Below are 16,673 nucleotides of genomic sequence, written 5' to 3'. Positions count from 1 at the left end.
TCCTCCCTCCCCCGCCCGGCCGCCTGCGGGGCAGCGGCGGATGAGACCATGAGGGCGCAGACGGGGGGGGGGGGGGCACGGCCAAAAGAGGTGCCTCTCACAGCGCCGAGGCGCAGTCGCGGCCCAGCCGGGAGACGCGCGGCCGGTTCCTGTGAGACACCGTGAGGGCCCGCAGAGGTAGCGAGGCCGCCGCCACGGCCGGGCAGCCCTGCGCCTCCCTCCCCCCCGGCCGGCTGCGGGAGTTGGTGCCGGCCGGCAGCGGCGGCGCTGAGGAGGCGGGGGGAGGCGAGGGCGCAGGTGAGCCCGCGGCGCGGCACCCTTCCCCCCGCGCGCCGTGTCTGCTTCCGGCGCGCTCGCGTCCCCGCTCCGCCGCGGCCGGGGGAGGCGACGCAAGGCGGGCGTCGCGCCGCGCAGGTAACGGGCCGGGAGCGCGGGCCGCGCCGCCGGGCAGCCGCCCTTCCCCTCTTCTCCCCACCGCTGCGGCACCGCCGGGCGCCCCCGCACCGCCGGCCCTCGCAGGCGCTGAGGAAGGGAGCGGGCCCACCCTCCCGGCGGGCCCCGGGCCCCGCCGCCGCCGAGCCGCGGGCCGTTCCCCCAAACCGGGGCTGTTCACTCTGGAACCGACTGGCGGCGGCACGGGGGGCGGGGCCGCAGGGCCGCGCCGAGGCCCCGATTGGCGGCGCCCCAGCCCTCCCGCCCCTCCCCGGTGCTGAGGCCGGGTGTCCCCCGCCCCGTGGGGGAGCTGTGCCGGTGCCCCCGTGGGGGAGCCCCCGCGGCGCTGGTCAGAGCGGGTCCTGCCGGGGCTGCTGGGCAGAACCGGGGCTCGGCGCCGCTTGGCTGCGTCCATTGCGGGCGCTGCTGAGTAGGTGCATGTTTTTCGATGTTTCCTCGTTATCTTTCACGTAAAGCCCTGCCGCGTCTGGTTGCAGGACCCGCTCCTGGCAGAGGAAGACTCCTGCGCTGTTCGCTCGGTGCGGTGACCAGAAGTCGGTGTGGCAGGAGTCCGCTCTGGAGCGAAGCTCCTGCCTGCCAGGTTCCCCACGCGCGGCGTGTGTCCTCCCACCGCAAATGTGCAAACCGCCGATGTGGTGGATAACACATGCTACCAATTTGCTTTTTAAAAAAGATCATTAAAAGCAAGCAAGCAAGCCAGCCTTCTAAATTTGTTCTTGGTAATTCTTAGCTACTATAGGTAAAGCCTGATGCTTTCCTTTCTCACACCTTGAAGAATAGGAGGTGTGTAAAAATAAAAGGGGACTCTTAACAGCCATACAAGGAAAGCCGTGAAACACATTGAGGGTAGCATGGTCAATTTACAATCTACAGAGGTAACAGTTACTGTAACTTTCTGAAAGCTTGAACTTCACTTGCAGCAAAAGTATGCAGGATTCTTCAGAATCAAGTGACTTTAAGCTGCTGTTTCTGTGATTTATTAATTCGTATAAATTATTTTGTACTCCACACATGAAAGGTATGCTGACTGTAAGGAACAGGAGTCATCAATCACAAATACATAAATGTAGGAAGCTTTTTTTAAATTTTTTTTTTTATTCATGTGCTGGTTTACAGGTGTAACTAAGCATGATGTCTTCATCATGGTATCACTATGGTGTATGCTGTAGGCATCTCGCAAATAATAAGTACTGTTTGTAGAATTCTAGAGATGCTTTGGAAAAGACACAGTATATGTTGTGATGTATCTTGAAGGGTATTTCAGCTTTTATTGGATACCAGTTCAAAGATAAGCTTTGTGTGTATTTTATGTTGATGGAGACACCTGTAGTAACTTCTCATTTTCTTTCAGGTACCTCGTCAATACTTTGCAGAGGCAATGGAGGCAATGATGCAAACTCTATTTTAATTACAACGTAAAGAAAAAAATATTCTGATCTGTACAATACTCTTTCAGTATCGTTCAATGCCTAACATTTCAGAAGATGAAAAGGAGAATGGTTCTAGAAATAATGGAAACACTGAAAACAAACCTGGGAAAGAATCCCCAGAAGCTTCTCTTCATGATCCGGTGAAGCCATGCTGCATGTCAGACGCCTCCGCTGCATCCCTGGTGTCTAGGGGAGATGGGCATTATCCATGGGGATGTCCTGTGACTCATACACGAGAGAAATTTTATACCATCTGCTCAGACTATGCTTTTTTAAACAGAGTAACATCTATTTGTAAAAGCCCAAGTGCTTCAGTTAGTGCCTGCCTGTCAGGCAGTGCTGCCTTAAACGTTGGAAATAACACACCTAGCTTACTCAGCATTCAAACTGGTGCTTCAGAGATAATCTACAGTGAAGATGCTAACTTGGAAAGCTTGCCTGGTGATCTTGGAAAGCTTCCTGTGGCATGGGAAATTGACAAATCGGAGTTCAATGGTGTGACCACAAATCTGAAGAACAAAGCAGGTGGGGTGATGAGGATTTGATGGTGTGATAGGAAAAGGCTTCATGTTTGCAACTTGCTTGTGGAGAGGGCTGGTCAGCATATGTATCTCTTGAGGAAGTGCTATAGAAGAGCCTGTACACCATTTCAAACAATTTGCTTATCCTGAAAGTAGAGAGTGACGTAGGAGTGAAAGTCAAGTCTACCTGCCTGGGGAAGTGGCTCTAAAACAAGGCTGACTTCTATTTAACTGTGTGTGGGGTTTTTTGGGGTATTGTTTGTGGTGACTTTTGGTTTGTTTGGGTTTTGGTTTTTTTTTTCCCTTGGGTTTTTGGGGTGTGTTTTCTTTTTTCCCTTTTAGTAGCATTGTGCAGTGATTACTTTTACCTGTTAAGTACAGGTTTGTCACTTGCAGAAATGTTTCAGGGTACTTCAGACACGTATTTTGAAATTAAAGACGTGGTTTATTTATAACAAGAAGTAAATGCAATCATTACAGTTATTTAGGAAAACAGTTGGGTTTTGTAACTGTATATATCGATTTGTTATATGTATACAGTGTTAGGGAGCCCTTTTCTGTAAAACAGGCTGCTTTGCTGCCTCCTATGTCCTTTCTCTGCCTAGTCACAATTTGCAACTGTGAATCAAGCACTTGCGTACGCACTTGGTTTTCTTTGTCCTGTAATCCCCCTTCTTCTCTAGGGCTGGCTGTGGATTTTTTCCTTAATGGGTTGGCTAGCTAGTCAAGTTCCTGTTTTGTCTATTAGTGTGAAACTGGTTTAGCAAAACTTAAATATGCTTAGCAAATTGTCATTGCCTTTTCATGTGTACATGCAGTGGCTTTAAAAATAAGAAACAAATGATACAGTCTTATCGGATGGTAAGTTCTGCTAAAATAGATGTGGTATATTTCATTTGCATATGATGGCTTCAAAACGGGACGGAAATATTCCTGCTCTAGCACATGGCCCAACTCTTCATTTTCCACTGTCTCAGTGGCTTACAAAAAGGAAAAGACCTTGAGGGTATATTATTCTCACTGGATTTGCATGGAAATTTTCATCAGATAATGTAGCTGGTTGCAGAGGTTGGCTATGAAAATCAAGTGTTTCATTATATTTCCCTGTGCATTTAACGTTAGGAGATGAAGCCCATGTTGGTCTGAGAGTCTATTTCTGGAATGGCTGATAACGCATTAGAATAATCGGATTGACTGCTCTCTCTAAACAGTTGGGCAGGGCATCATTAATTCTGTTCAGAAAAACACAATGTTGTTTACAGAGCTCATGGCAGCTTTACAAACCTGTTGACAATCTTGATTATGCATTTGAGCTTTTTCCTTCAATTAATGTTTAGTCTCAGTTTGCACTTACTGTCACAACCAGCGACTCTATTTGAGGTGCATGCTGTTACTAAAAATATTTAAGAACAAAGATATAAAGGCATTCAGTTGTTTCTGAAATCTGTTTTGCAGGCAACATGAAGAAACAAGCGACAAAGAAAAAATCCCTAGACAAAAAAAGCAAACAACACCGGGAGTGTCCTCAGCGTTCTGCTCTTGAAGACGTGAAGGAGAGGAAAGTGTTGGACCTCCGGAGATGGTAGTATTTATGAATTGTATTTAAGATTATCCCCATACAGTTTGTTGGTAAACGCTGTTGCAGATTATCTGATTTCAAACTTCTTCATAATGCTTTCATACTTTTTTTTTTTTTTAGTTAGAAATGGTGATATGTTAAGCATATATAAACTAAATCTCATGCTTTCTACAAGAGAAAGAGAATTTCCCATCTGTGGAAATTCTAAAACCATTTTTATTTCTAAACATTTTTTTTCTTTTAATAAGGAGAAAATTTATGTGGGTATTCATTGCTAAAAAAAAAAATATATGCAAGTTCATTAGCATGGTCAGGCCAAAAGTATCTGTCCTGGTTTTTGGCTAGCATAGAGGTAATTTTCACAAGAAGCTGGGAGGGGACACAGCCAGGACAGGTGACTCAAACTAGCCAAGGGGGTATTCCATACCATGACATCATGCTCAGTATGTAAAGGGGGAGTGGCTGCTTGGGGGACAGGCTGGGCATTGGGCTCCTGGCAGTGAGCAAATAGCATTGTGTATTACCTGCTTTGTATGTTTTATTAGTAGTGTTGTTGTTGTTATTTTCTTCTTCCTTTGCTGTCCCAGTAAACTGTCTGTTACTGTTATCCCAACCCATGAGTTTTACGTTTTTCCTTCTGATTCTCCTCCCCGTCCCACCAGGGGGGACAGGAGTGAGCGAGTGGCTGTGTGGTCCTCAGCTGCTGGCTGGGGCTAAACCAGGACAGTAACCTTGAATATAGTACTAATATGTCTTTCTTCTGATTTTTCTTTTTACTGGGAAGTACTTGATCAGTATTTGTCAGTTCTATACAACCTATATCATATGAATAGAGTTCACTAAATTCACTTAATTTAATGAATCCGACTAGTTCTTACTGTATATCTATGACATCAGAAAGTTAGAGTTAGCCTAGGGAATCTGTGACCTGGAATGACATTCATTAGTAAAATGGTAGAGATGCAGCTTACTACAAGTCCATGTGTTACAAGAGACTGATCAAACTGTACATTACATTAGTACAGAACCATGTTTTCCTACAGGATCATTTGTACAGAACTCCCAAGGGGCTGTTAGAAATTTGACTGATTTGCATGAAATAGAGTGATAGTATCTGACAAACTTAAAGAAATTGGTTAACATATTGGCTCAATTTTTTTTTCTCTAAAGAATGTAATCCCTTTTTTTTATTTTTTTAAATACAGGCAAAGTAAACCCATTTGATATAACATGACACTTCAATGGCATGGCACACAGAAAGTAGTTCAGGTTGTTCTGTAACTAAATCAAGAATGCTTACTAATGTGTTTGGGTTTTTGTTTTAGGTATTGTGTTAGCCGACCTCAATACAGGACTTCCTGTGGAATATCATCCTTAGTGTCTTGCTGGAATTTCTTATATAGTACACTGGGAGCTGGAAGGTAAGTCATACATAGACTGCTTTGACTCTAGAGTGTCTAAAATATACTTCTAATTACTTTATTAAATAATACTTTTTTTTTTTTTCAGCTTACCACCAATTACTCAAGAAGAAGCTTTGCATATACTGGGCTTTCAGCCCCCATTTGAGGAGATTAGGTTTGGTCCCTTCACTGGAAATACTACTTTAATGAGGTATGTCTGGTTCTTTTTGATGCAGCTAGATTTTTAACGTATGCAAAAATAACATAAAACTAAGAGATGGAACCTTTAAAAATACAGTAGTAGTTCATTTACTAAAAAAAAACCAAAAAAAAAACGTGGCTGACACAAGTTAATCCTCTTAAGTTTTAGAATAATGAAGCATACCTGGGTACTCTGACAGTGCCCAATGAAACCTTTCAAAGAGTTTTAGCCATTTTATATAGTGCGATGTTGCTACACAGATCAGGTGAACATGAAATTCTATTTGATTTTTGGTTTAGTTTGTTTAGTGGTTGTATAATACTCTAACGAATCCAGTCTCCTGGTTAGGAATTTTTTTCTTTGCCCTTATTTTCCTGTTTTTGAGAATGAATGTTAAATGCTTGTTAATGTCACTGAAACAGCCTGAAAAGGCAATTGATAGACTAGTAGCTTTATGTAAAAATTAATTTAAGAATTGAAAATGAGATAGTGAGTGCTGCACCTTTGCTGCAATGGAGCTGTTCAGGAGGAGGGGGAAAAAAAAAAAAAAAAAAGAAAAGACGGGACTGGAGTCACAGAAGACTTGAACTTTCAAATTCTGTTTCACTTCTGTGTTGTTTCCTGATTTTGATGAGTAGGGTCTAAAATCTTTGTCCTTTTTTTGTGTTTTGTTTTATTAAACTCATAAGGCATTTTAGGATTAAAGAGGGCCAAGAGCATATTGTACTTGAGCATTGAACATCTTGACGGTGTTTGGTGTGTTAGCCTTCTGTGAGATTAAAAAATTTTGCAGTGTTCTTGCCTGTTTCATGAGTTGCATTTGATCTAGTTAGTATTTTTTGAAGGCAATATATAAGGTTTGGCACAGAATGTGGGTGCTGGATTTGAAAATGTGGTAGCAGTCTGTTCTTTAATGATAGCATTGAAGAGTGTCATGAAAACTTCCTTCTCTGCCTTAGCAGACTTGGATCCAAATTTTGTATCTCTTCAGGAGTATGTCAGGGTATAGCAACCCTTATAGACCAAGCTGATAAAATGTTCTGTCTCTTTATGTCAACAGTCTATACAGCCAAAAGTTAAACTTGGAATTCTCCTTCCTGTTCCCATGTAAGTGCCCTAAGTGCTGCAGAAAAGTTACCCCTATAAAAGTTTCTTTTTCTGCCTGGTCAAATAATTTTTAAGTACTTGGCAGACTGGAAAACGGGAGGGCTGAGAGCCAAACCCATCACCTAACATGGCTTTGTGATTGAGGCGTTATCTTCAGAGATGTGAATTTGAATCCTCTAATGCAGAAAAACAAATATATGAGACAAAATCTTTGCAGACCTGTCCTCACTTACTGCTGTGAGGAGTTGCAGTATGAGACCTTTGTAATACTTGGGCATTGTGAAGCTTGTGTGATAGAAGCCCAACATGATATGCAGAAAGTCTCACTTGAAGGATCCTGCTTTCTGATGAAGATTCCTTTCATGCATCTTACAAATCATGGTTGAAGCTTGGCACTTCAGAGTTTGCGTGTCTTTCTAAAGGTGAGGTAACTGAACGTTAGAGGTGACTGGACTGAACACAATAGGACCAACGTTTCAAATCCGTCCCTTTGGTTATTACGTATCTATGTCAGGTCTGGAAAAGCAAGATGGAGGAAAATGCTTTGAGTATTTATTTATCTCTCTAGGATATGTTAATTTTTGTATTAGGGTACCATGATCATCTACAATCTATATACTAATGTGGTAGCACACAGAGACTTTTTTCTAAACTGTGAAGCAGAGGAAAAGTGGGAGGAAAGACAATTGTATTTAATAACTCTTGAGTTACTACAATCTTTAAGCTTATTGTTTCAGGTGGTTTAGGCAAATAAATGATCACTTCCATATCAAGGGATGCTCATATGTTCTGTATAAACCTCATGGGAAGAACAAGACAGCTGGAGAAACTGGTACGTAGCTAATCCTAAAGCATTCATCTTACAGTGTATAAACTGAAAAATCCTGCAATGTGTAGCATTTGACAGGACATATTCTGTAAGTAGTACTTCCAGTTTGAGATAAGCTATCAAATAGTGCCAAGTTGCCTGATTTTTCTGGTTTTACTTTTATTTTGCTAAAACTTTAATTTGTAATTTTATTTATATAAAATATATTCTGTGCTATGCATTCTGCTAACACAGAACTGGAATTTGAAGGTATCCAGGAGGACACTGCACTTCCAGTTCTGTGTTGGTGTCCTGGAAGATGTGTTTGCTGTAATACCCTGGGGGAGCAGCATGTTTTTTACTGCAGCATTTTAGAAATCTGTGTTGTATAAAAACTTACAATGTACTGCACAAAAGTATTAATGTCTTTAATAACAATGTTTTGTACTTTTAAAAATGCAGTTTTGAAGTTAGTGAACTCATCCGTTCTGCCTGACTTTAGCTAACATCTGTCTCCAAAAGTTAGGTGATTATTCTAAATTAGTTTATGAAGCTGCATTTTTATGTTGACTTTTAAGTGTGCTACCTAAAGAAAAATTATACTTTCATATACAGTTTATTAGCCTTTGGCATAGTCTGGGTAATTATCTTCTAACTGGAAGGTTCTTTAAAAGGATAAAACCATGCTGAAATGTTTTGGGGGAGATCATTAAAGTGGGAGGCCCCTTTTTGTTCATGGTATCCTATTTGAGAAGTCTTTCATGTTTCAGTGCCTTTTCTAGTCTTTTCCTGAAACTGAGCACTGCAGTCACATTACAAAATATTGTGTGCCTGAGCGTGGGAGGTGTTCCTGAGACTAAGAAGCTCAGGACAGCAAAATGTTTGAAAGCTTTCAGGAGTTTCAGCAGTATCATTGACACGTGCTACATCTGTCTTGGGGCAGTGGGACTGCATTGTGTTGCAGTATGTATTTCCTAGATGAAGAGATACTGTTTGTTCTTTTTTCTTTTTGCGGAACAAGTAATTTTTAATATGACTTTGATACAAATACAATGCATACTTTATATTGCATTTCCCTAGTACAGACTAGTGACATGCGGCAGATGTTATTTTTTTGTACCAGGCAGGAAATTAAATACTAAGAAGTTTGAAATCAAAGCTGTATTTTGTGCATGCCTGTCAGGTCATGTCCTCTAATTTAAAAAGCAGTGTAACTATTGTATGTTACCAATTAGGTCTTTCTTGCTGAATACATTATGCAGGATCCAAAGCACTCTGGACTGTAACCTGATGTTTCCTTGTAGCTGCAGGGGCCCTGGCAAAGCTAACACGTGGACTGAAAGATGAATCGATGGCCTACATCTACCATTGCCAAAACCATTATTTTTGCCCAATTGGATTTGAAGCAACCCCAGTAAAAGCTAGTAAAGCATACAGGTAAGATACTGTGTTTGTGCTTATTTTAGTGGAGGAAACGTACGGAAAAATTTACTGCAAGTTGATACCATTTTTCTCCCTAAATAACATGAGCATAAGAAGAGAATCCTTGACAAAATCAGCAGATACCAATAGCGAGGAGTGCTAAATGATGAAAAGAGTAGGTCACTGGTGTAAGGTGAACCTCAGTCTTGCACTTTGCTTACCAAGTAGTTTACCTTTGGCTCTGTTGAAGATGTGGAGTTACATCGAGGAATGGAGAATGCTTGCTCTACTTACAGAGTTCAAAATGGTAATTGTGTGGAGGTAATAAAGCATAGTCATCTGAATCTAATTTGTTCCCAGTGTGAGTCTGACCATAGGGTAATGAAAGCTTTTAGTATATGAACAAAAGAATACAGAAGTTTTTTATTAAGACTGCATTCACTGACATGCCATGTGAGCGAGAAGAGTGTGGAAACTATGGCCCAAATAGAAGTCCAACACGTCAGTCTGCTTAAGTTTACCAAAAGGTTAATGGCTTACTTGATCAGTTACTAAGAATCTGTACTGGAAGAGTAAAGTAAAAAAAAACGTAAGTTGTTTACTAGATCAAAAATGCAGTTTGAGAAATAATACGGTCCAGTGTGTGGAAATTTAACATGCCTTATACCTAGTTTGAATTTATATCGTTTAGTAATGAGCGAGAACAACAATTTCAATACTTTACCTGTGGTTTAAATGGATTCTTAGTCACTAGTGATGCTATTTTTAAGTCAATATTAGATTTTCTTCCTAACAACAGATCTCTTCTAACAATGTAACGTGAAGTAATGAGATCAAGGAGCTTTTATAGCCTTATTTTAGGCTGGAGGTGAGACCAGAAGAGCATCCTGTTCTCTTCATATCTTCTAATGTCTTGCTGGGAAAAAATACATTTAGATTCCAGACGCACTATCGATAGATTCTGCAGCAGTTCTTGTTTAGCTGGTTTTGCATTCTGATTACAAAGGAAAGCTTTTCTTTAAAAATCAAGCTAAGAAACATTTAAGTTTCAAAATAAATGGGTAGATAGGTTGCTAGGCTGAGCTTAGGAGACAGTTCTTAGGTCACCCACAGACTTCCTGTATGATCTTAGGTTGCTGGATTTGGACTCGGGAGACCTGGGTTCAGTTCCCAGTTCAACCACAGACTTCCAGTGTGACTTTAGGTAAGTCAATTAATCTATCCTGTGTCTTGGTTTCCCATCTGTACAATGATGGCATAGATTGTTATTTTACAGGGAATTTTTTAGAAGTAAAGAAATTATTGCAAGCATAAGGCCATATGCTGCCTAATAGCCTAGGCAGAGAAATCTCAGGTTTTGTCACAGTTGAAAGTGAAGTAGTTTTTCACAGGATAATTATATACAGGAAGTCACAGAACAATCCTCTGTGTCTCATCAGTCGGCCCTGATGTCTGTCACAAATTTTCCCTGAGAAGGTTACTGCAGGCTTTGAGTTTCTTGGAAGTTGCTCACAAACTCGAGCAAGTATCAGTTGCGAGCTTTGGGTTTTAATATGTGGTATTGGATGCTTAGGAGGAAGCAAAGTTACTGGTTGTTTCCATGCAGGTTATCCTACAGCTGTTAGTAACAACTGTCAGCTGGGCTATAGTTTAAAAATAGTGGAAGGGGCTCTTTCATGACTGTTAGACATCGCAGGTAGGGAGGAAGATGTGTTCCACCTTCATGTGGCTTTCCACAGCTCTTATTTCCATTGTTATGTATATATTTGTATTTGTACCTTATACTAGACTGCCTTTCATCCAAGTAACACTATTTTTTAATGAAGGTCTGTCTTTTTTCCTAATAATAAGCAATAGCTTCTATCTTGCTTCCAGGCCTTGCGGGACAAAAAGTTTCCCTGTATGCAATTGCAAACACTACTTATAGGAAAGGAGCTGTTTTTTAATTTGGCTGAGGGAACAATTTGGAACGTTAGAAAAGCCTAAAAAGAACAGTAGAATGTTATTCTCTCTTTTTCTTTCTAGTATGCACAATAAATCTTACTAGGATTGTATCTTCTGTTGAACAGAGCTCGTGTCTTGCAGCAAGAAGTAGAATATTGGATCTTAATTGGAGAGCCGAGCAGAAAACATCCAACAATACACTGTAAAAGGTATGTTACTTGGTAAGAATTTTAAACAATGTATTTTCTTTCAAAACAAATTGTATTTCTCTACTAAGGGTCACCAAGTGACTTTACAGTATATTAATTCAAAACCCTATAGTTCTAACAGAAACAGGTGCTTTAGTGAGAAACAACATGTCTTGACCTCAAGGCTGGCTCTGCAATTTTATATCATGTGGCAGGACATATGTGGGCTGCTGAAAGCCAAAGCCTGTTTCTCTTGTTTGAGCGTGACACAGCTCACATTAGTCAGGAAGAAAAGACACCTCAGCTCTCTGCCGTCGTGCCAGTTGCTATTTACATGCTGTAGGAACCCTGGAGGAGCTTATGCTGCAGTTGAGGATGTACACAGGCTGTGTCTGGGGTGGGCATAGGATATTATGCTGCTACCAGGATCGCCTAGCTCAGGCACAGGTATATCCTGTACTCTCTTGCATTATTAGCTTATCTATGCATTAAAACAATACGTTATGATGAGGTCTGGCTCATAAGTTGTTGTCTAAACTAGACATACAGACTAGGAGAGCTAGAGGGCGCTGTGTAGAAATTTCATTGATGAGTTATATTTATCATTATAAATTAATAGAACAGCTTTCTCAGCTTTACTTGACATGCTAGTTCATAATGCCTAATATTAAATTCTGAAAGGAGAGAACAGTGCAAAAGAATAGTATTTCTCAAGAAACCAATTCTGTGGCCAAAACGTAAGTTTTAGCAATTACCTTCTCTGCCACCCCCCGAGTTAATTATGGAGTGATTTTTCTTGATACATTAAGAAAAGAGCTGTGGGGAAAAAAAATCCTCTTATTTCCTCTTCTTTATTCTCTAATTATTTTGAAAAATTGTTTGAAAGTGCTTATCTGATGGTTTCATAGCCAGTGAGATCTATTCCCGTACCTGAAACCCAGATACCTCTTTTTTTGTTTTCTTAGTGATATGACTATGTCAATAACTATAACTAGCTGGATATTTTGGACTAATGAGATTAAGTGCAACAAAATAAAAATAATATTATGCATGTGGTTGCTGCGCGGAGAAATGGCATACTATACGTCCCACTGACAGAATTTTGTTCTGTGGTATACGAGCTACAAATGGCACAGGAAAAGGTTTCTGAGTATAGAACACAAACCTTTGTAATACTATTTTTGATTGTGGAGACATTGTTCTTCCTTCTACAGTCCCAATGAGAGCTAGCAGAAAGTTCTGTGCTTAAGGTAGGAGGGCAAAAGGTTGGGGTAGAAATCGATTTTCTGAACATAGAGGGTGGCGTTGGAGAGAAACAGGTAATTAGACATTGAAAGAACTGAAAAGGTGATGCGTGGGTTTAAAGAGGCCTGGAATATGGGGATATTTGTTTCAGCTGGGCTGGAAGGAGCTATGAAACTCCGAAGAGCTGTGTGAATGGGGAATGACTGAATTGCGAGTTTGCTACAGATGGGAATTAAATAGAATGGAGGAGTGAGTTATGGTGAGAGCTGTCTGGTAAAAACAGATTTAGTGGGTGAGGAAAAACAGACAAGGGTTTGAACAAAATAATAAAAAATGTAAGAGGAGTATAAATAGAGTAAAAGCTAATGTTTCTTCTTGCTTTTAACGGTACTTTGCTTCTTCCTTTCACAAACTGATGAATTGTTAAGGGTAAGCAACGCAACTAATGACTCATGGTGCTCTTACTTGCTTCAGAAGCTGTTTCCCAAGAGCAGAAGTAATCACTGTGAATGCTTGGAGTAAAAGTGACACTTTTATATCTAGCTTGATGTCTCTAATACTGAGGCTGTTCTATCTTTACACATTCACTTATCTTTAAATCACTGGTAAGACTATTTAAAGCTGCAGATCTGTATTTGCATGCATATGTACAGGAGTCTTAGTGGTGCTGAGGTTTAATGTTAGCTGAGCAGTAATAACCTTATTCTGTAGGTGGGCAGATATTGTCACTGACTTAAACACCCAAAATCCAGAATACCTAGATATTCGACACCTAGAGAGAGGATTGCAGCACCGAAAAACAAAGAAGGTAAGGTAAACTTACTAAGATGGGAGGAAATTCATGGTAGATTTTTGGCAAACTTATTCGTACTTCAACAGTGTAAGGTTACTTTACTGTAAGAAATTTGTAATAAAGTATTGTTGAAGACAAAAGTCAAATGTGGGTACTTACATACCAGAGTAATTTGTATGTACTTGCAGCGTAAGATACAATAGAGCAGTATCCTGCATATGCTAGGATGAGCCAGGATACCTGCATATACAATGTATTTCACCACAATATTTAACCTTGTTGGCTTAAGATGTAGCTGTGGCAAGTATAGAAATACTCTACAGACAAGTTACAGACAGATGCTTTTGGTGCATGACCTTATAGCTACATGTAAGCAGGAAAGAAAGTACAGTTGAGTAGAATCAAACATAAAAGAATGCATATGTCTCTTGTGTGGACTTATTGTCAGTGCATATAGCTTTCTTTCCTACAGATAGGGCTATATCTTGTGGGTGGGGGATGTATTTTTGATTTGCACATTGAAAGTCTATAAGAAATAATAGGCTGAAGAGATGATTTCAGATGTGGAGACCCTATGGAAGGCTGTGTGAGCAAGGTGAGAAGGTACCAGAAGAGATAATTTGTGTGAAAGTGGCTGTAGAGTTAAAAAAAAACAAAAAACAAACAAACAAAAACCCCCAAAAAACCCAAAAAACCCCACTAGCCGAAGAGAAGTTATGCTAACCCATGAAAGATAAAAAGGATAACTTAAAAAGATGAGAAAGAAGGCAGTCATTGAATCTGGGAAACAATAAAAATCGATTGAACAGAGTTGTTTGTGGATGTGGTTTTGTGGAGGGGTTTTGTTTGATTGTGTATTTTGTTGGTTTGGTGTGGGAGGGGTTTTGTGGGTTTTTGTTTTTTAATGAATTCTGTTACCTGCCAAGATGTTCATATCTATGTATGTTACAAACGCGCCTGTGTGCACTTAACGAAGAACCTTTTTACTTTGATTAGGTTGGAGGAAATCTTCATTGCATCATTGCCTTTCAGAGACTTAACTGGCAAAGATTTGGTCCTTGGAATTTTCCATTTGGAAACGTTAGACAGGATAAACAATCCCAGACACAAGGACAAGGAATTTCCAAATCAGAGAGTGAAGACAATATCTCTAAGAAACAACATGGACGACTGGGTCGATCCTTCAGTGCTGGCTTTCATCAAGAATCTACGTGGAAGAAATCTAATCTTCGTGAGAGGAGGAACAGTGGGTATCAGAGTTACAATGACTATGATGGAAATGATTAAAATTAACTTTAGATAATAGAGTTGATATGTTAAAGTTAGTTTTAATCAAGACATATTAGGGATTATTAGTCCTAGAATACATATGAATAGAAATTATGGTATAAGATACAGCTTCATAATTATTAAATAAATCTGATACGGTTGCAGTGGATGAGATCTGATGTATAAACTGACAGATAAGCACAGATTATTGTACTTTTGCAATCAAAAGTAAATATGACAGCAAAATCAATCATTTCTTTTGAAATAATTGTACTATGTCCTGATCCACAAAAACAAAAGAGCAGATTGAAATTAGTCAATGTAATAAGCAGACTTCGTTGAAAATACTTAGTATTGAAAAGCATGACAATTTATTATATAACATATGACTTTATAAAAAGGGTTATTCTGCAAATGGTCTAAGGATAAAAATAAACATTGCCTTCCTTTTTAACACTCCATTTTATTAAGGCTGCCCATATCCAGTGAAAAGGAAAAAAAAATCACATAGGTTAGAAAACCTTGTCAGATTTACACAGTGAATGTACATTCTCTATTTAGTTCCTATTAGACTACTGTCAATCAGATGATCCTATTTTGTCAAGTAGGTCTCAGTTTCTTTTCCCTTAGCTGGATGCCTGTTTTAGACTGAGAGGAACCGCCTGTGGCAGGGAAAGTTCAAGGACAGACCTTCCTTATTGCTTTTGCTCTTCGGGTACAGCGGCTGAATTCTTATCATGGAGCCTTTTGAGAGCATGGACTCACTTAACACAAGCTTGTGAAATTCAGTATTAAAAAGCTGCATTTACCGTTAGCCAAATGAGCCATGTGAACACTGCGTTCCGTTGGAAGTTCTTTTCCTTATTCAGTCTTAAAACCTCTGTCATTTTTCTGCTGCTCTTTTAATTTTGTATGAGGGAGATGCAAGTGCCGAAAAATGCTGGCAGCCCTGATGATATTAAATACCTCTTGGCCAGCAAACAATTCAAGCTTTTTTAAGGTATCCATGTGCAGTTTCTTTTTTTCTTTTTTCTTTTTCCCTCTAATTTGAAATGTATCCAGTTGTTTGCCCAAACACATCTCAACAGTTGTAACTTCTGTGTACAAATGTTCATACCGGCTCAAGGATTAATTTTTTGACATAAAAAAATGATTTGTCATGGAATGCAGGGGTTTTGTAGGTAGCTGCTTTTGTTAACCAAAAATGGGAGACTTTTAGACTTTTGTTCATTCAATAAAATTTGTTTTCTAATTTGTTGTTTGCTTTTCATTTGTTTTGGGAATGGTGACCCTATGTTTAGTGAAGATTTTCGGGAAAGCAGGTAAATGATCAGAATTGGAACCCCTCCTTAGCAAAGTACTCCTGGAGGTAGAATCTCTGCTCATAAGCCTGTGCAGCCTCTGTGACTTAACCTCTAATATTTAACTTCCCAAGTTTAGCAGGCTGATGATTGAGCAAAACCCATAGGTTTTGAAAATGTAGGTATTTTCCAGATGAACTATTTTCAGATGTTATTTTTGCAAGCTGGAGTTGGGCTGAGAACTTAAATCTCTTTAGAATACTTGAGCTGAGTTCTTTAGGGTACTTCAGGCTTAAATGAGTCCTAGAAATGTCTAAGTTTTGCCCAATAATAATAGTTGCACTGAGGACAGGGAGTAGCTTCTCTGATATTAGCCTGCTGCAATTAAATAGCTGTGTTGTGATGGGCTTTACTTTTACTTTGTTTTGTTCTTGTGTTGGAGACTGTCACACTTTGTCACAGAAGTAGGTGGCATGTTTAATTCTTCCACCATTAGCAACAGAAAGAAGATGGGCGTGCACGGACCTGCTGCAGGGACCTAGCAAAGGCTGCCTGCAGCTCTCCCTGGGGCTCCCCTGGTGCGAGAAGCGGTGTGCCGTGAGGAGCGCTGGGGAAGTGGCGGGAGCGGAGTGGGGAGAGCGCAGGCTGCAGGGAAAGCCGTGCTTAGGGGTCGGTGCCACCTCTGCCGTTTGGCGTCCTTCTGGCTCATTTTCTGACAAGTCGGCTGAGTGTTGCCAAAAAGAGAAAGAAAGCGTGAATTTTTTTTTTTTTTTTCTTTTTTGAGACGGTGTGTTCCGTACCTCACATCCGGGCAGGCGAGGACCCGGCGGCCGGCTACCGGCCTTTTCGCTGTGGCCCGCCCGCGTCAGGCGACAGTGCGCCGCGGGGGTTCCTCCGCCTGGGATGTGCCACAGGCGGTTACGGCCGCGGGGTCCCTCGGAGAGGGTAGAGGGACCCGCACGCCCATGGCAGCTGGAGCCAGAGGGGCTGCCGCTGGGGCGTGTGAGG

At 40.7% G+C, this 16,673-nt stretch overlaps 1 protein-coding gene and 1 long non-coding RNA gene across 7 annotated transcripts in view; one reads left to right on the top strand and one right to left on the bottom strand.

The window, feature by feature from the left end:
• Positions 1-15,616, top strand: BIVM (basic, immunoglobulin-like variable motif containing). 6 transcript variants are annotated; one of them, XM_075740621.1, is made up of 12 exons: positions 313-414; positions 930-1,172; positions 1,805-2,408; positions 3,860-3,986; positions 5,309-5,404; positions 5,493-5,597; positions 7,433-7,527; positions 8,808-8,940; positions 10,058-10,129; positions 10,995-11,078; positions 13,014-13,110; positions 14,092-15,616. In XM_075740621.1, the coding sequence occupies exons 3-12, from the start codon at positions 1,919-1,921 to the stop codon at positions 14,380-14,382; spliced, it is 1,590 nt and encodes a 529-aa protein (XP_075596736.1). In that variant the 5' UTR covers positions 313-414; positions 930-1,172; positions 1,805-1,918; the 3' UTR covers positions 14,383-15,616. The 6 variants fall into 6 exon arrangements, with proteins under 6 accessions (XP_075596714.1, XP_075596703.1, XP_075596757.1 ...); XM_075740610.1 differs by having other exon boundaries at positions 930-1,519; XM_075740599.1 differs by lacking the exons at positions 313-414; positions 930-1,172 and adding an exon at positions 1-297.
• LOC142599557 (uncharacterized) overlaps positions 15,379-16,673 on the bottom strand; it is a 1,921-nt gene continuing 626 nt past the window's right edge. Inside the window, exon 2 of the long non-coding RNA XR_012833128.1 lies at positions 15,379-16,389. This is a non-coding gene — a long non-coding RNA (uncharacterized LOC142599557). The remainder of the gene's footprint in view (positions 16,390-16,673) is intronic.

This window comes from Balearica regulorum, chromosome 1, assembly GCF_011004875.1.
Source record: "Balearica regulorum gibbericeps isolate bBalReg1 chromosome 1, bBalReg1.pri, whole genome shotgun sequence".
Taxonomy (NCBI): Eukaryota; Metazoa; Chordata; class Aves; order Gruiformes; family Gruidae; genus Balearica; species Balearica regulorum.
This window is presented reverse-complemented; position numbering and strand designations above follow the sequence as displayed.

Bases quoted from the DNA above. Each gene is read 5' to 3' on its own strand.
- BIVM (XM_075740599.1), top strand. From the start codon at position 1,919: ATGCCTAACATTTCAGAAGATGAAAAGGAGAATGGTTCTAGAAATAAT. The intron at 5,405-5,492 runs GTAAGTCATACA...TTTTTTTTTCAG, and splicing joins AGTACACTGGGAGCTGGAAG to CTTACCACCAATTACTCAAG. The intron at 11,079-13,013 runs GTATGTTACTTG...CTTATTCTGTAG, and splicing joins CCAACAATACACTGTAAAAG to GTGGGCAGATATTGTCACTG.